Source organism: Bombus pascuorum, chromosome 4, assembly GCF_905332965.1.
Source record: "Bombus pascuorum chromosome 4, iyBomPasc1.1, whole genome shotgun sequence".
NCBI classification, from domain to species: Eukaryota; Metazoa; Arthropoda; class Insecta; order Hymenoptera; family Apidae; genus Bombus; species Bombus pascuorum.
Genome location: NC_083491.1, coordinates 7,101,249 through 7,121,894, shown reverse-complemented (window position 1 = coordinate 7,121,894; position 20,646 = coordinate 7,101,249). Strand labels below are relative to the sequence as shown.

Genomic DNA, 20,646 nt, shown 5'->3' with positions numbered 1-20,646 from the left:
TCTATTACGCCAGTTGAATACGTATCGTTAATGGAACAGGCTTGTATCGTTTCAATGATAGAATGGTTTTTGGCTAAATGCCGACAGATTTCACCGTCTGCGTGGCGGTAAGGGGTTGATAAATTACGAGGGTGGAGTTTGCAGGTTAATTGACGTGAAAATTTATGATATGTTTGAACTTTCGTAGATTTATGAAGAACTTTCGATCGAGTTATTGGAAGATTTCTTTCTTGTTGCTACTTTTTTTTGGTCTTTCAGGGTGAAAACGTCCCTTAAAGATTAACACGCGCTTCTTTATTTATCTGCGATATTATGTGGAAATTCTTCGTCCTCTATAGAGTGGTATAACGAAATCGTTAGAATAATTGTGAATAATTTTATTTAATTTGAAAACTAGAGTGGATACCGTATAAAAATTAGATTCTTTTATATTCTGCGAGATTATACAACGAAATCATGAGAATAGTTGGTTCTTTAAATAAGACAAAGATCATTTACTTTTCTTTTTCTATCGTATTTTTCGTTAAGTTCAATGGACAAATTTTATTTTTTAAATTTCATATTAAGACAAATATTTTGTTGAGATACTTGTGCAAATTCTATTCGAGTATTTTTGTACGATGACAAGAGATATTAATGGATCAATCATAGTTATGATCAGTTTTACAGTTCTTTGCGAATATTGTTTATTTAGAATGAACAATAATCACTCGTTACAATGCAAAAATTATATTGCCCGTTATCATCGCAATAATAATTGCCCAGATGTTTTGATCGTTAACAATTAGACTGACACAGTTAATTAATGATATTCATAATTGAATTCGTTTAACATTTTCCACTTATACATTTTGTCCATAATGTAGAAAATTATTGTTGATCAATTTAACAAAGTAATTACTGTACCATTCAACGATTATATATAATTTGCAGCAATTTTCAAACACAATCTAGTTAGCAAATATTGCAAATATATAGAAAAATATTTGTTGTGAGCGATTAACAGCGTGACAACTTTATGAAATTAATTAAATTATCGGTTTAAAGCGAACCTCGCTTGACTCGCCACAAGTTATTGGTTTCTTTCGAGCAACTTCGTTATTGGTGTCAGAAGTAATTAACGCCTGAATTCGGCGTAAATTAATCGTTCGTTATTGGTTTTTCATACATTGACATAATTTCTTGTACGGTATTCTTGCAAAAAGAAGAAGAAACAACGATGATGATCGTATTGACGGAAAATGTTAAAAATAATCATTTTATTGATTTTTAAGGTTGAAAGAATTTGTTATCGAATATGTGAAAAGCCCAAGACTTGAAATTTGAAAATCGAAATTTGAGATTCAGAAATATTAACGTTAAAATTCAGAAAGTTGAAGGTTGAAGCTTCACATTTGAAGTTTGAAAGGTGCAACTTGAGATTTAAATCATAAAACTTGAATTTCAGCTTCCAGACTCAAAATGAGAAACTTCAAATCTGAGAATTGGAAATGATAAGTGGAAATTTGAAAGTGTTTTCCGACTTACAGGTTCCATGTCGAAATTTGAAACTTGAAATGTGAAGCTTGAAAGATAGACGTATGTTAAAATGTTGAAATTTGATACTCCTGAAAGTTAAAAGTTACACATTGCAACTTGAAACTTGCAACGTGAATTTTGGAAGTTGAGAAGTGAATGTTAAAAGGTTGAAATTTGAAACTTCCCAGACCGTAAATTAAAAATCTGCAAGTTGATGTTTGCGTGTTCAAATTTCAAACTTGAGATTTCGAATAAAATATGTTGCATTCTAAAGCCGATAATTTAAGAAATCACAATTTCAAAACAGCAAATTTTTCACAAAATCTTCACTCTCGCGAATATCTCAAATAATCTCCCTATAAATTCCAATGATCTTTATCGATACTTCGCTATTGATTTCTCCACTTGAAAGTTTCGCGATAAAGAAAAATACATTGTTCCAGGAGGAATTTTATTATCAGTACAGTTCGCTACTTGGCCCGCAGCTATATTACTTGGTGTTTAACTCACTTTGATAAAGTCGATCGCCAGAGGATACATCCATAAAGCAAAAGAAGACAAAGAAAAAAAAAGAAAAGGGAAGATGCTTCTTCGAGGGGAAGCAATCCATCGAAACTTTAAGGGCGTACCCGTAACAAGATTTCAAGTTGTAATTGTTGTCTTGATAACATCTTCAATTTGTCCATCTTTGACTAAAGAGACTTTATACTTTTCCTATTTAATTTATCCCAAATTGGTGAAATATTATTTCTTCGTTAGAATAAAAGAAGCAACGATAATAGAACGTCTAATTTTTTACTTATTTACTATTTAAATCATTCGAAATTATGTTGAAATATAATTTGTTCATTGAGATAAAAAGACCAATAGTGAGAACTTTACTTTTGCTATTTAAATGTCGCTAAATTGTTGAAATGATTTATTCGTTAGGATACATGTAATAAGAAACCTATCTAATATCATTTCTTCATTAAAATATTATATCATTTGTATAGGAAAAATAATTTGTTTATTAGGATAAGAATAATAAAAAGTTTATTGTTTTACCATGATAATTAATTTATTTATTATTCAAATTATCCTACATTATAGTGAAATATACAATAATTTTTTTCAGTAAAATAGAGGAACCAGACGTCTATTTCTGCTATCTTTATCTTCTTAAATTAGTGAAATATAATTTGTCCATTGGGATAAGGGAACGAAGAATAACAAGAGCTCTACTTTTGCCATTTAAATCATCCTAAATTGATGAAATGTCATTTGTCCATTAGAATAAGGGAACCAAGAGTAATAAGATAATAAAATAGAAGCAAATAACGAAATATAAGATTCTTCGTAATTGCTTTGCCTCGGCGAAATACGGCTGGTAAAATAGGATAAAATAACTCTGCCTTCTTTGAATTGATTAATAGAGGTTGCTACATACCTTCCTGAAAGCTAAACGAAAATAAGGTGCTTGTACTTCCAGTAATATCTCTGTCGTAGGTTTTCTTGCTTAATGAAAATACAGGAACGAGGAAAAATGTCTTGTAATCTAACAATTTATTATGTTAATGAACTAGTTGAAAAATTGAGATTCTTCCTTAAGTTCTTTATAAATAATCTAAGAGAAAGTTTCATTATATAATGTTTTTTCAAACTTGTTTTTATTTAAACGCCAAACGGAGAAATATCAAGCACAATCGAACGAATCTATTTAAATTTTTTTAAAAGAAATATTTTTTTAATGATATACACAGTGATCAAATTGGAAACGATCCATATCACACGGCGTAAGAATTTGCCATCCGCTTCAATAAATATTGTATCGACTAATTTATTTATTTTTACTTATTTCTCCTTTGTCATTTAATATTTTACTGCAAAACACCAACTTTCTTACCTGAACGAAACAACAAGAAAGAAACAATGCGAATTTTCAAAGACTTTGTTCTTCCATTCTCTTGTACTTCCTTTCCGTATATTTTTTCGTTCTAACGAGAACTATTGACCCATATCTCAAGTTCTTGTGATCTTCTTCTTCCTTACCTCGTTGCTAGCTCGAACGATAATTAGAAAACTTCATCACGTTAATTGTGATATTTACACGATTTTGTTAGAGAAATTAACATTTTTTTATTGGAAACGGGAATCACAGAATACGCGTGAAACGAAATACCAACGATTTTGAGATGAATTTATTGAGAATAGGAAAGAACAATTATTTGTTTATTTTGTTGGGAGGCAAAATTTGAAGAATATGCGATAATTACATAATTGTAAATTATAACTTTGTTATGTTTTTCTCACTTAGGAATGTTTTCTTAATTTAAAAACATAGACGACGTTTATTTTTTTTAATAATAAAAAAATTCGAAACTTACAAAGGGGAATTTAAAAGCCGAGGATCTCGTAGATTAGAAGCTAAGATACCAAGCTGAAATATCAAAGTTAAAATATCTTTTCAATTTTCAACGTTCGGTTCCTCGAACTTTCGCATCGCAAATTTCTATCTGTAAGCTTGAAATTCCAAATTCGAAGTTTGAAATATCGTCAAACTTCAGAACTTTTAATCCCGAATTTCAACTTTCGATAAATTGAAGTTCCGACAAGTAAGCAATGGGCTGACTTACACATCACTTTGATACTCAGACGTAGCCAGAATCCAGATATGTGTCAGCATCCCTAAGGAGGCTAAGCAGAGCTTACAGTGAGGAAATAAATAAACATAGAAACAAAGGAAGAAAAATCTGAGATAAAACGCAGAATCCATCCGCATAGAAATGTTTTGTTTGTTGGAAATATTTTTCGCAATTTTGAAAATTTATCTCTTCTCCTCATCTTCGTCCTTAAAACGTTAAACTTATTAACCAGAGGATATTAAACAAATCTATAAATTTAGAATGTAACGAGAAAAGAAAATTTCGGAGAATAAAGAATCCGCTTTTTATTAGTTTTTTATACGGAAATTAAAATTTTTATTTTTCTCGAAGAATTCGTGATAACATTTTACGATATTACAACAATGGACTGTTCTCCTTTTTGCTAAAGCATTTCGTGTACATGTAATAAATGAGTGTAGGTGTCGTGGATCAATGAATGGTTTCAGGATGGCCTGCAGCGACGAATTTTCTCGGCACTACATCAACTTTCTTTTTGCATTTCTCTTTGCAACTTTAACGTATCTTGTTATCTGTCGAGAGAGGACACACCTCAGGCAATAAAATTGAAAGAGCAAAAAGGAAAAATAGCATTTCTTTATAAAATCTCATGAGTTTAATTTTACTTCTTGTAACATCTGTAGTACAATAGTTTCTTAAATGAAATAGAATTTTTTATCCAGAACAATTAGAGTTTTATCCTCTTTTGAGTGTAATATGTGTAACAAAATTTAGAATAACTGCAATACAATTTTCAGTATAAATTGAGACTCAAAATGCAAGATTTTGGAGCATGAAGAGATTCATTCATTCTTTAATATCCATACAATGAAACTTTTCAATTTTGTATTGATATTACTTTTGTAATAATTTTCTTCTTCAGGATAAAAGAATAATAATTTCATTAAAAGTGCAATTGTTTGTAAATGAGCCGAATAATACACATATAACAAAGCTTCCCGATTTCTTCTTAATATTATTTTTTAACGATTCTATTCCTTAGAACAACTTCATACAATTTCATATAGAATTCCCATAAAAAATGCAAAATGCAAATAAAAATTCCAATTTCAAATACAAGTTCGAATAAAATATTATTTATTCATCGTGAAGTATACAATCGAGTTCCTCGAATGTTCTTCGAATCTATTTTAATAATATTATTTTGATAATTCTTACAACGTGTCTGATATTAAAATTTATCTTTGTCGTCGCAAGACTCAAACGTATCGGGCGTCACCTGGGATCGTTTCAAAATCGGTTTCGCAATGGAAAATCTAGATAGAGGATATGTTCTGTGCGAAGAGCTGGTCTTTATCTTATTTTGGGGAATGAACAGCTACGCCCAGATCAGGGCATGGTCTTTGTAAAATTATACGGCCTTTAGAAACGGTGCCTTTAGCTCGGTTCGTTTCGAAACCACGAATAAACGTGATGAGATCGTCGGTAGAACGACGCAAATGATTTTAATACGATAACGCATTAAATGTTCGTTTATGAAAGAGCATTATTGCATTTTATCCCATAGCGGTGACAAGGGAGAAGGAGGGAACGCGAGTATTGCAATCGCAATACTTATATCATTGGTTGTTATCTCAATAATGAAAGAGGGGTGAGATTAAACGAAATTAAAATTCAGAGTAGAAGATGGAAACTGGGCACTTTGCAGTTTTTAATTTCGACCTTTCAATTTCTAGATTCTTAGTTTGCAGTTTGCATTTGATACGTCAAGTTATAAATTTTAAATTCCACATTTTCTAAATTCAAGTTCTTAGATCTTGGTCTCTAAATTTTTGTAGAAATTTCGAATTTTCTTTGAGCTACTTGCGAGCTATGGATTCTAAAATTCTAAATTCTAAATTTCGAGTTTTCTATTTTCTTAGTGCTATAGCATGCTCAGCGGATCGAGACAGTACATGTAAACAAAGCATGATTGCTGCAGCTGCGGTTATTGGCTGCGACAGGCTGTCACAGAGTGACAGAATGTCACTAGTCGGTAGTCAATACTTGCAGCTGCGGTAATCACGTTTTGTTTACGTTTATTGCCTCGTCTCGTCGGACAGACAATAAATTAGAAATTTCACACCTTGAATTGCAAATTGCAAATTGCAAATTTCCAATTTCCAGTCTTTAATTTTAAATTGCAAATTTCCAATCTCTGATATGTAGCTTCCTACATCCCATTCCACGTACCATGTTCCAAATTTCAAGGATCTCACCTTCTATCGTTAATTCCTCAACTGTAAATAGCAATATGAATTCTACTATTTCAATTTTCAACTCAAACTTCCCATTTCCACCTTGCAATCTTCAAACTAAATACGAAATTTCCGTGCTTTTATTTTTCCATATTTTATATAAATATATCGTTCTCATCTTTATCCTTGTTAATACAGGGTCAGATAAACCTATGATGAATGGCGGATCAGAATCGAACAGGAACGTCAAATGGAATTTATGTGTTTGTTCTGTTATAGCTGAACACGGAATGGGCACAAGTTGAAGTTATAAATCTGATCAATGATGGCAGCGGTCTTGGATTCGGAATCGTCGGTGGACGAAGCACCGGTGTTGTCGTTAAAACGATCCTTCCTGGAGGTGTCGCCGATCGGGTAAGTTTATTGCAAACATTTTCTCTTATTCAAACAATTATTAAAAATTTCACAGTCCTTCAAAATCGTTCAATTTTATACACCAAATCTTAATGGATATTCTGAAATTGTATACGTACATAGATTTTATAAAATACTTTTCATCGATGATTTTATTTTACCTTATCTTATTTCATTTTCTATAACAATCCTTTTGTGATAATTAAATCCTGTTGAAAACACGAAGACATTCAAAATTTTTCAATTCTTTTGAACTTCTTTACTTACAAGATTAACGAATAGGAATGAAAGAAAAGCAGTAGAGAAGATATATTTTAATTAATCATTTGTTTCGAAGATAAACTTAGAACAAACTTATTCGATTCACAATTTATTTATCTTAAGATTTAAAGAGATTTTTCTGTTAACTTTTTCTTCTAACTGTCTTTAAGTAACTCCGGATTGGGTGAGAAGAATGTATAATTTTTCATTCGTTAAATGATTTGAAGTTTTTCCATTTGACAATACATCCATAAATAGCGATTCATAAATTCCATAACATTCGATTGCCCTATATTCCTCCTGTAGCAGCTTCAACCACATTTTACCATCGATAAAATTACAAATCGAATCAGGCTGTGGTTACCGTGAATGCGTATTCGAACGAATTGACGTTCTGATGAACTTCATACATCCAGGTAATCAAATATGTATATAGATTTTTATTATGAGCGTATGCACTTCAATCTATAGGCGTTTCATTCGGCAGTTCGTCAAAATACCTCGGTGGTTGGCATTGATAGCGACACAACTGAAAAAATTCCATCATGTAAAAAATAAAAACAATATTTACATTTCCATCAGTTTAGCGTGAGAAGGCAACATTTTTACTTACCGTCGCTGTCAAACTGCACTTGGCCACAGCAGCACCGGCTCATCTTCAGTTGTTTTCTTACGCTGTAAGTGAAGGGTTTTACCGCTTTCGCGATATCAAATCAAATGAAAGGAGTGAAAATTTGTTTGATAAAAATTATGTCTCGAGCATTTTCTTCTTTCCGAAAGACGCGTCGTTGTTTAGCAAAATCTAGCTCGTAAATCTCTGTCTGCTCACGGAGAGACTCGTCGCTAATAAACACAAAATGAGAAATAGCGTTGGAATAACTCACCAAGATCTTTTTTGTCAATTTTAAAACGTTTTTCTCTTTAACACTTTGATGAGCGTATGCCCTGACAAACATATACAACCTGAATCCCGTGTATTTTTAGAGCGATTGAAAAGATTAAAACGGTCGCTGGGAAAGTTCGTTCGAATTTACATTTATTGAATTTTATAAGTGCCATTTTGTTCCACAACGTTTCTCTATCTTTCACGCAACTTGAATATTCCATCGTTCCAGAAGCTTTCAGGTTTTTCAGCGGAAAACTTTTCAATATGATTTTTTATGTCGACGAAAGTGTTAAAAATCGGAACGAACTTTCCAAGCAGCAATTTACGAGTGTAATATTCCATTGAAAATCAACGAGCACATTTACAGATACCTCTAGCAACGTTTTTTAGCGTGACATTCTTGAAAACAATTTTCTCGATGGAGAGATACTAAGCAAAATTTATTATGTTAATAAATTTCTTAAAAATCGAAACGAGCTTTCCGAGTAGCATTTAACGAGTGTAATTCTATTTAATGTTCTATTAGAAATCAACGAGCACATTTGTAGATACCTTTAGCAACGTTTTTTAGCGTGACATACTTGAAAACAATTTCCTCGATGGAGAAATACTAAGCAAAATTTATTATGTTAATAAATTTCTTAAAAATCGAAACGAGCTTTCCGAGTAGCATTTAACGAGTGTAATTCTATTTAATGTTCTATTAGAAATCAACGAGCACATTTACAGATACCTCTAGCAACGTTTTTTAGCGTGACATGCTTGAAAACAATTTTCTCGATGGAGAGATACTAAGCACAATTTATTATGTTAATAAATTTCTTAAAAATCGAAACGAGCTTTCCGAGTAGCATTTAACGAGTGTAATTCTATTTAATGTTCTATTAGAAATCAACGAGCACATTTACAGATACCTTTAGCAACGTTTTTTAGCGTGACATGCTTGAAAACAATTTCCTCGATGGAGAGATACTAAGCACAATTTATTACGTTAACAAATTCCTTAAAAATCGGAACTTTCCGAGCAATAAATATTATACCAATGTATCGATAGTGACTTCGTATTACTCAAGCAAGTAACGTAAAACACTTTGATAAGATGTCGTTCATAGCTTCCATTGTTTTTTTTTTTTACTGTTTTAATTAGCAATAGCTAACATTTTTATAAGATACCGCACGAAGTATGTAAGACGCGAATTCGAGTCTGCAGTCCGCAAAGTGTTAAAATCTACGCTTTTTGAGTCGTGTCACTATCAGCGACAAGCAACGACGTATTCACTGTAATCACAGCCATAATCAGAACTCCTATGCGAAAATCAGAAGTCCTGCAACATAAAGATAGCCGATCAAAAATCTAAAAAAAGAGAGGAAACAATAGAAAATAAACGAAGCAAGAACATTTAACTATGATCGATTCCCGAATTAAAAACGGTCTGTTCGCGGTACGATTTGTAGGATAATCGGCTGCAGAGCGGGGACCATATATTGCAAATCGGCGATGTCAATCTGCGGGGAATGGGAAGTGAACAGGTTGCGGCAGTTCTGCGACAATCCGGCACACACGTGCGCCTCGTTGTCGCGAGACCTGTCGAACCAACGTCACCGGATTACCAGGTATTGTATCCAAATTTTCCATTTTTTGTCTGTTTCTTTTTCTTTTCTTTTCTTTTTTTTTTTCAATGAGCATATTCCGAAAGTTAAAAAATTCGAACGTTCAAGAAGTTGCGCTTTCGAAGGTTGAAGGATCGGAATGTTTGAGAATTTGTAGATTCAAAGCTTCGAAAATTTGAATAGTTGAGAATTGGAGAAGTCGATGGTCTTGAATATTGGATAATTAGAAAAATAGAAAATAGAAAAGTAATTTGAAAATTTGGATTTTTCAAGGTTTAGGAATTCGAAAATGTAGGAATTGTAAAGTTGAACATTTAGAAATCGCACGATTTAAAAATTTAATGACTTGGAGACTGGATAATTTGAATATCGCGAAACTTGGAAATGTAAAAGTTATAGAATCTTACAGAACTTTAAAATTCGATGGGTTAAAAATTATCAATTTTGAAGTTTGAAAATTTAAAAATTTGATAAAAATTAAAAGTTTCCGATTACGATCAATACCGCGTCTATTTTTCCTCGTTATTTTATTACAAGTGGAAATATTTACATTATTTTCTACTTCTTTTTCTTATTATTTCACTTAATCCTTGGATTTCATAGCATTAGCTTGGAAAGTCTAATGAAATGGCTTGATTGAGATTTTCCTTAATTAAATGGCAGCAGGGCGTTTTCATTAAATCATCTGATCGGACTATTTGCACAGTAAATACTGCCATAATTGATCGTCTTGTAGTAGTGAAAGGAATTATTAAATAAAAAGCACTTAAGTCGTTCGACTTTTCTCGCTTTCGCAGCAGTTACATCTCGTATTTGCTTTTTACAATAGAACGTACTTACGATATTACTAAAATAAATTTACTTCTCGACAAAAGAATTCGATTATTCAGGCTTTAGTTTAACATGTAATTAAAAACTCTTTTATATTTTAATATATCAATCCAAGAAACTTAACAGAAAATTGATGTAATGTATGAAGATAAAGGAAAACACGTTCGAGTTTTATAAATATGATATAAACTTTTTAATAATCTTTTCTATAAATATTGGAAATTTTAATAAGATATTTATACTGTAATCAATTCGTACTTCTTTTAATTCTTATATTCTTATACGAAACTCTGAGAAGCCAAACTGATCAATTCCACTTTTTTATACGATCATCAATTTCGCATTATTTAGACACAATTAATATTGAAGAACTCAAAAAAGAAATCATAAATTTACTTATCATGAAGCATGATTAATTGCAAATTCTGAGGTAAATTAAAAGAATTAGTGCTTGTAACTGTTAACAAAGTAGTAATTGTCATTTTTCTATGCAACCCAATTTATGGAGTTAATCAGCAAGGTCTCTGAGAGTCTCAGGGTATCAGCGCGTCTTCAGACCCCTGATGCAGCTGGTTGCAATGCTGGCGAAACACCGGGGAATAATTTTTCTAGACTACAACTTCGATCCGAAGACCTGAAGCAAATGTCTGATAAATAAAATTGAAATTTTATTAAAGCCATATAATCATTAAGACAAGCAATATTTTAATGTCCTCAACGTAGCAACGCAACGAGAAATATTTTGAAAATTAAGAAGGGGATGAAGACGCATATGTTCAATTTCAAAATTAAATACAAAGACAATTTTGCTAATATGAGACTGACCTATACAATATACAGAATAATAACACCTGTAAAAATCATTGTTTTACTTGTACAAAGATGAAAAAGGAAAGAAAGGGAAAGATATAAAATGTGACCTATCGTGTGCTTCCCCTGTACTCTTTACATATCATATCACGTGCAATGTAGCAAAAATAAACATGAAATAAAATGAAGGAATTGTATATCATCGTTGGTCCGAAATTCGAGCCAGAAATTCCAAAGGAACGGCACGTTTCAGGCACTTGGCAGCCACGCTCCGATCGTACCAACGAAGATTCTGGGTGACCCGGACGAGTTGGACCGTCACCTGGTGCACAGCGTGCCGGAGACATACAACACACGCCACGTGCAGTCCGACAACGCGTACGACAACGGCTACATATTCTCTCAGGAATCCGACGTCGAGATGCATGTGAGTCGTCAAAACCTTATGACATTTCATCGTTCCTATCCTTTCATCCTTTCATTTCGTCAACACGTCCCTTCTGCCAAACTGTACCGTTTTCTGCATGAAAACTTTCATCTTGAATTATCAACGTTTTGAATGTGCTGGGAAGAGTATTTAGACGAAACGAGCGGATGATCCTTCTTGTCTCTCTGTAGTAAAATTAAAATGTAATTTTATCCTTTATCGAGCATCCTTTCGCTGAATCGGCAATCGAATATCCAAATGCCCTAAAAATACATTTGTAATTATAACTTTTTTGCCAGACATCGTTATAATTATCGTTTCTTTATTAGATATCACTATAATCTCATCAAAAGATGAGGAATGATACAATGTTATTACCGTTTGGTACGTTGGCATTGTATTTTTTTGCGTTATAATCGTCTTCTTATTCGCTGAATCTTCCAAGAATACGCAACATTTGCATATCATTCGAAGTTATTGTGTCGGTGCTATTATCTGGAAAAGGACAATTGTTCGATAGGCAAGACCAGGTCTCATCATGGACGTAGTACGCAACCCATTGCCAATTGGAGCGATGCCAGTGATACCACCGGTTCCGGTGCAGATCCCGGAACTTCCGGTCCTCACCATGGACACCATCGATGTTAACTCACTGCCAGAAATGGAACGGTTCACCGTCGAGCTTAAGAAGGACATTTACGGCCTCGGGATCACCATCGCTGGATACGTTTGCGAGAAAGGTAATCCTTCGCGCGCCACAAAGAGTTATGGCCTTTGGTTGTTTCGTGTGAATTATTTGTAACGCGTGGAGAATTGGAAGCTCCCAGAGAAATGTGCTGCGGTGATCTTTGGAATTTTAGCGTCTGGCTGGAAAATTGGATACGCGTCTAGTTACGTTTATAGCTCGTACTTGTACATTATTTCGCGTCTGTGAATTTTAAACGTTCGAAAGCTCGAAAACTTGCAAATTTGGGAGTTTCGAAGTTTAAAGGGTCGAGAGTTTTAGAGGTTCACAAGTTTGAAAGTTTCGAAATTTTGCGGGATCGCAAGGTCTCTCGAAGCTTAGAAATTTGACGAGGTTTACAAATTCGGGAATTTCGGATTTCGAAGGTTCTCTTGCAGTTCGGGAATTTAAGACTTGCGTAATTCTTTGAACATTTGGAAAATTCCAAGTTTAGAAGTTGGAGAATTTCCAGGTTTAAGCATCCGGTCAAAGGTCGAGAAAGCTGAGGTTTCGAAGTACGAAAGTTTGTGAATTTGAAGTTTTAGAAGTTTCGAACATTCGGAAGTTCCGACGTTTGTATATTTGAAAATTTATAAATTCGCAGTTGCGAAGCTTACGAATCTTGAAACTGCGGAAATATAGAAAAATTCAAAATACGGTATTCAGTACCATAGTTAGAATATAATATTTCCTTTGTTACATAGTAACCACTTTTACCTCGTTTCGCTTACAGAGGAGCTGTCTGGCATCTTCGTGAAGAGCATCAGCGAGGGCAGTGCGGCAGACTTGAGCAACAAGATCCAAATAAACGATAGAATAGTAGAGGTGGACGGCCATTCTTTACAGGGTTATTCAAATCATGAGGCCGTCGAGGTGCTACGGCGCACTGGACAAACGGTAGTTCTATGTCTGGAGAGATATCTACGTGGACCAAAGTACGACCAGCTTCAGCAAGCAATCGCGGCCAGTGAACTGAGACTACCTCAACCGAGCTCTCCATCAATCACCAGTTTGCCAAGCTTCCCGATTAGCGCGGTAAATTCTCTTCCTTCCAGTGTTATATTCAAATTCATAAAACTGATAAACGGGCTTCTGAAAAATATGGAATATTATTATTGCAACTTTAGCGGCACATGAGTCAGAGGACGATGCGAATCGAGAGCGACTCATGTTGTTTTGTCTTGGGACATTGACACCGTCTTGACATACCAAACGTATCGACAAACAAACTCCGGGCAAAACAATATCGTCGCTATGTGCAATCGTGAATCGAAGTTGAATTTAAACTTTCCGACTTAAACTTCCCCGACCAGTATAAATAACCGAACACGTTCGTTAAGACAGTCAGTAGCAGTCAGTCTCTAGCATTCTTATATCAGCGATCAGTGCGCAATCATTAGCAAATCAGCTATCAGTTAATATCGAGCGATCTACGGTTCACTCTGTATTTTGTATTATATATTTATAAATACATTTGACTATACGAAATATCCACTCGTCTGATCACTATAAACGCCAAAACGTTCAATCGTACAATCGTCCTCTATACAACCATTAAATAATTGAATGATCATTGCTCCAATTATATTATTCTAGTATTTCGATCACTAGTTATGAAAACTCTTCCGAATTTTTTGAAAACTGTTTTGCATATGTATACTAAAAAGTAAGTGAAACTAAGCAATGCAGAAACAAAACAGAATATGTTTTAGGCGATTTTTATTTTAAACTGCGTTATGTTGTACACGGAATTTTATACAATTCGTGTGAAATAGCGTTTTAGTTAAAATCTCAAAGAGATAAACACGCAAAAGGTAATGATATTTATTTCAAGAATGAGAAAATTATATAACACGTGTATTGTCGTCGGTCATTGCGAGATGCTCATAGCATGTACGCTGTGCCATCGGCCTGGAATGTGTTAAATATATTTCTATACAGGTGTTGTTCGATTCAAACAAATTGAACCAATTATTCACGCAATTATTTGTGACCAATATAATGCGATGTAAAATCAGGACACACGTATAATCTGAGTATTATTCATATAACGTAGTATCCTGAATTATAAAATAACACAATCTGTGTTTAAGTCAAGCGACGACTATATTTCGCAAAGTTGAAAATTAATTAATATAAATGTTCAAAAATCACATGGTATTTAGAAATTAATTTCTAATTTAATTAACCTAGATAAAATAGAAGGTATTTATTAGTAATTACAGCAACAGTAAAATAAGAAGTAGGAACAGACAGTTCAACAATATTAATAAGGAGAAAGAGAAAAAATTGTTTAATCTCGTTTGCAAGGATAAAACTATAAAAATATATAAAGTTTTAATGTTCAATATTTATATAACTTTACCAAGGTAGAACTTATTTCTCTCACAGAAACTAACTTTACAAAATTGTATGTTAATATATGAAACACATTTTGTTTGCAGGATGGAGAAACTACTACTGAGATAGAACCGGAAGGAGAATCGCACACGACTGTTGACAGCGCAGTTCTACAAGAGGGTGAACGCGAGAGATCCTCGGAGGAATTAGATGACGCGGCAAATGTGGAAGCTCTGTTGAGCGACCCATCCAGCGAGCTTACACTTCAAATTCGAGCCGCCATTAAGGCGAAATGGCAGAAGATCATAGGCCCAAAGACGGAAATCGTGGTATATACTTTGCTACACTAATACCTCCTTACTCTGAATAATGTAATATATACTTCATGTTTTAGGATCGTTGAGAATTCAATTATCAGAATTCCTGCATTTGATGTTACTTAAAATTTCGGATTATCCTTATGTAAATGCTATTGTTTGTAAGAAAGTACACTAGAATATTTCTAAAAGAGTTTTGCCAAGTGGTGGATTAGAGATTCATTTTTAAAGGAAGCTTCGATAAATTGAGAAAGCAATTTAATTAACCGAAGACTTGGAAATTATATTTTAAAGACTCTAACAATTTAGAAAGCAACGTGGGTAATTGGAAATTTAAAAATTAGTTTTTAAAAACTACAAATGTTCGAAACATAATTATTCGGGTTTAATGTTTAGAAATCTTCTTAATTTTTTATAATATCTATATACGAGTGTGTATATAAATTTTTCTTTCAACGAAAGATTAAAGAAGAAAATTTGCCTGTCTGTTACCGATAGGTAGCGCAATTGAAGAAATTTGCGGAAGGTAGTGGCCTTGGTATAAGCTTGGAGGGAACGGTGGATGTGGAGAATGGACAGGAAGTTAGACCGCATCATTACATAAGATCGATTCTCCCGGAAGGACCCGTAGGACAAAACGGAACGCTGCGTTCAGGGGATGAATTGCTGGAGGTAAAGCAATAGTTTGGTTACAGAGTTCAAGAAGCTTTCCTCCCTCTTAAATCCAATTACCATAAAGGATTAATACCTCTGGCGAAATGTGTGTGGTTTAGCAGCTTGTAGTTTGTCGTCGGTTTACTTTATCAATTTATTAATAATGAATATAATTTCATTATTCTTATTACACCCTTTAACCAAGTTAGAATCAATTATCTGGATAAAATATATTAAGAAGTACTGAATAATAAATTATACTGTATTTTTTAATATTTTGCGTTTAAATATTATAAAAGAGAATTGTGATTCCTTTTATTTTTAGAGAAGAGTGATTTTCAAGTTCAATATACTGCCGAGTAATCCTGTAATATCCAAATTCTTTTTTTATTTAGTTTTGGGACAATACAGAAATATAATACTCTTTTTAATTTTGTAAAATTGTTTATCGCTTTTATCTTGGTTTCTTGCATAGATAACAAATACTTTTATTTTCTTATAAATTTCTAAAGCATTGATTGTTGATTATTTTCTGCAACTATGTTAGTTTAACAATTAATAATCTAAAACTGCAAATAAGTTTTAATAGTATTTTATTGTGAAATAAAATTCCAGCATTCGATATTAGTAGTCAACAGATTTTGTATGAAAATAAATAATTTCTGATAGAAATTACGTTTTGTGTCATTAGTTATGTTCAGTTACATTTTGTACGTATAATATTAATTTCGTATATTTGTTGATGCTCGAGAAATGCGCCAGTAAACACAGAATGGATACAGCTTTCTAAGCTGAGAAGCTTGCTTTGGGCACAACACAGCGTCCTAGATAATCAGCCATCTAAGCGCTAACTGTGGCTAATGCTGTTTAACTTTGACAATTAGGCGAGAATCAATGCTTTCTGTGGAAAAAACCGTGAATTTTACATGTAAAATTGTGACATACATTAAAATTTAATTGAAACTTGGCGAATAGGAACATTCTAAATTAGATTAGGGACATTAGAAATACTACGTGTGTTCTATACATATTTACGTCTTTGAAATTTTCCATAAATATATAAAAATCGTTAATCTAATCATCAGCGTTTCTAAATTACCAAAAATGACAAAGATACATTAAATATTCAGATAAATAAGTTATCAAATATTCAAAGATTAGTTGTCGCCAGATATTTATAATATAAAATAATAAATCAATATGTGCGTATATTAATCTGAAAGCAACATTATTTGCGTTATTATGGCATCATTGTGAAAAAATCATTAATCTGTAGAAACAACATTAATTAATTTCAAAGTAGCTGTCACATATAATTTCAGTTAAAAGACGCTTCGCGAATTATACCATCCAGTGTGAATAATCTTTCATACTAACCTTTCCGAATCTCCTCCCATTGAACCAATTAATAACGAATTCATAAATAAAGCTGATCCATTAATATACGACGATTTTACTGCCAACAGGTGAACGGATATCGATTGCTCGGCATTAATCATATGGAAGTAGTTAGCGTGTTAAAAGAATTACCCATACACGTTCGCATGGTCTGTGGAAGAACCATCGCTTCGCAGGATCCTCTTTGCCCTATCGACACTGCTCAACATCAAGCTGCGTTCCAAAGCAGAGTAAGAAATTGAACATTTTCTAATAAATAATAATGCAGTTCGAGTGCGTAATATCGGTATTTCGAGCGTAACTAGGTGAAACGTGTTTTATAGAGCATCCTTGGCGGATCTCTGCAGAATTTATTGCCAACGATGGACCGTTTGGTAAAGGCCAAGTCTGACGGCTCTTTAGCGTCGACGACGACCACGGCTACGGTAGCTGACGCAAGCTTGAATAAAATGAAGTCGCGATCTTTGGAACCGTTGACTGGTCTGGCGATGTGGAGCTCCGAACCGCAGATCATCGAACTGGTAAAGGGAGAACGGGGCCTTGGGTTCTCCATTTTGGATTATCAGGTATGAAGATGTTTCGTTGGTATATCTATGTTTTATTAATTATTTGTGTTTTACCGATGTTATTTGTAATTGATTAATTGCAGATTAATTGCAAATTTATTTAGTTGAAGTCGCTTTCCAAACATTCCAATTATCTTAGTTTGGAATTACATAAATTAATAATTACTTATTACTTAATATAGTTATTAATTACCATGTAATAAAATAATTATTTCTATATTAAGAGTAACGAAATCGTTGTTATGTGGTATGTATATTGTGTTGTTATCGATACTTTAAATTATAATGATATTGATATTCCAGTATTAAGTAGATATAGCGTTATCGGTTTGGGACTAATTGGTATAGATGTATAGTGAAGGAATTTCCGGGATTATTGCGTTTAGTAAGATTTGGTAGCTGGGTTGCGAGGGTTTTAACGTGTTACATAACTGAGAGGTTGCATAACGGAAGAAGCCAGAAAATCGACCCAAGTCAATCGAATTCATGTTCTATTGGTTTTCGAATGTGCATGATTTATTAAGAGATTTTAGAGATTGGATTGGAAACTAGAAATATCCGGAAAAATAAAATATCCCCAAGTTATCTTTTCTCGCATACAGTCACCGTTACTCTTCGATCAATACGTATTCATTTTCTAAAAACTTCCTTTTTATAATAACAATCAAACATCTTCAAAATTCCTTACATTCCTCCTCTTTGCAAATCCTTCTTCTCTTTCATTTAAAAGTTTCAAATTTTCAATCTTTCCCTAAAATATCACCCCTCCAAAATAATATCAATATAACAATCTCTAATTTAATATATAATCTCTATCATAAATATATTATTATTGTATGAGTTATTATAAAGTCGATATCTCTCACAACACCACTTTTAAATTTACCCTTACACCTATTTTAACGTACAACCAAACCCAGTCTAAACACTAGAACCGGCACACTAACAATCTTCTATCTGTCTGTTCTAGGATCCAATGAACCCCAATGAGACTGTGATAGTAATAAGATCACTGGTGCCCGGTGGCGTAGCTCAAGTAGATGGTCAGTTAATACCAGGCGATCGTCTTCTTTTCGTCAATGATATCGCCCTGGAGAATGCCACGCTGGACCAGGCGGTGCAGGCACTGAAAGGCGCCCCTAAGGGCACCGTGCGCATCGGTGTGGCGAAACCATTGCCCATCCCAGACAGTATTGTCCAGGTGAGCGATCAGGAGGATCGGATCGAACCGACCGTCGATAGGGATAGCGAGACGGCCACGTGCTCGATCATGGATAGCCACAAACAGAGGCGAGAATATTTCAGGGAACGTAAAGTGAACGTGATCGAACCGCCTCATCATATGGATTTGATCGAGGGTTTGAAGCATCAGCACAATCTTGTTAAATCTGAGAGTTTCTAAGAACGATGGATTTAGAATGGATTTAGAATGAATTTAGATTGATACTCTTGAGTAAAATGGGGATCTTCTACTCCTGGATATGGTGCACTGTTTTAAGATGATGTTGGAAACAGAGAGGAAGTTATGTTAGGTCTGTTGGTTTTAATTTGGATTCTCTTTTTCCTTAGGTTGATGGTTGGAAAGTAATACAAGTTTAAATTCTGATATAATAGAACTCCATTTACTGGAAAGAAATTTTAATTAATGCCTGATTAAGTGAACTATTGCTGGTTGACTTCACTTATCTCAATGTGAGCTTCTATTACGTAAACGAAAAATAATAAGTAGCGGGGAAAATTAGTGAGCACTTATTATATGAACTATTTATTCCTCGATAAGTTCCGAACAATGGAGCATAGTGGAACTTTTTCATAATAGAACCTCGTTTATCCGAACAGACCGGGAAATCGACTGGTTCTTGCAATAGAGGTTCGCTAGCATTCCCTTCGCTTTTCTTTTTTTGTTAATTCTACTAATAGGATTTAATTATTAAAATTCCAACTGTTCCACTTTTGATTCATAAAATCTATGTTGCACATACACAGTGGTTGAACATTCGATATATTATTCATATTCATTATAAGAATACATAATGTTTGTATGTGTACGATTTGAAATTACGTTCGACCATCAACTTATTGGGAATTTAATCATCCCATTCGAGAGGTAGAAAATCTTATGAAAGGCTCTATCAATGAACGTCACTAATTTTTATCAATATCGTTCAATAATGAAGTCTTTCATACTTCAATCTATTCATCCAACCGTTTTTCTGAATTACAGTATACCTTTATTGTTAGAGTAACCGCTCAATATTCTAAAGACATACCTATGATAAATCAATATCTCTAACGTCCATGAAGATCAGATGTTATGTACATGACATGAACGTTTGTATGTATATCAAATGGTTTCTTGTATTTTGTAGACAGGAGTAGAAGAGATCCGAAACGCTCAGCGAGATTTGGTTTCAATAATGTTGGTTTAGGTGTATAGTTTGACCAATGTAGCTTTGATAGTTAGATTGTACCATTTCTGCAGTAGACCATCAACAAGAATATAAAGGAATTCGAGTTGCAATAGTGGAACAATCTACAATTGTACACAGAACCATTGAAGTTAGAATCAATACCATCTGCGAACAAACCCTAAGTTTACACGACTACTATCTTAACACTAGAAAGATCAATTGAATCAAGTTAATCCATTAACAAATTGACAATTATTTTCACAAATATAAAAGTAATTATTAGCGATTGTTTAATTTTTTAAATTAAAAGAAGAATCTTCTTGTGTACTTAAAATAGCGACGAATTCATTTTTAGTAATTATTTTATGATACAAAAAGAAGTAATAACAGGAAACATAAAAAAAGAGCATTTGAATCTTCTACCATTAAATCATCTTTTTTCTTTAGAAATTAGATACTGTACTAAGCTATCCTAAATAGTAAAAAAATCATCTTCGATCCGATTTTAATGTCAGTTCCTTTTTATCGACTCATGCAAATGAGTGACAAAATTATATTGGTCAAACTGTACACGTTATATGACGAACTTAAAAGAATCTGTCTGTGCCTGCTCAAGCCAGTTATTATATTTACAAGAC

General features: G+C 33.4%; 1 protein-coding gene across 2 annotated transcripts in view; it reads left to right on the top strand.

Moving 5' to 3' along the window:
* Positions 1-20,646, top strand: part of LOC132906116 (inaD-like protein) — a 158,809-nt gene that overhangs the window by 85,673 nt on the left and 52,490 nt on the right. For both annotated transcript variants that reach the window (XM_060957985.1, XM_060957986.1), the window contains exons 8-17: positions 6,638-6,772; positions 9,375-9,533; positions 11,425-11,598; positions 12,119-12,338; positions 13,056-13,357; positions 14,767-14,991; positions 15,478-15,651; positions 17,100-17,261; positions 17,355-17,597; positions 18,568-18,798. In XM_060957985.1, the coding sequence (XP_060813968.1) occupies positions 6,638-6,772; positions 9,375-9,533; positions 11,425-11,598; positions 12,119-12,338; positions 13,056-13,357; positions 14,767-14,991; positions 15,478-15,651; positions 17,100-17,261; positions 17,355-17,597; positions 18,568-18,798 (2,025 nt within the window). The remainder of the gene's footprint in view (positions 1-6,637; positions 6,773-9,374; positions 9,534-11,424; positions 11,599-12,118; positions 12,339-13,055; positions 13,358-14,766; positions 14,992-15,477; positions 15,652-17,099; positions 17,262-17,354; positions 17,598-18,567; positions 18,799-20,646) is intronic.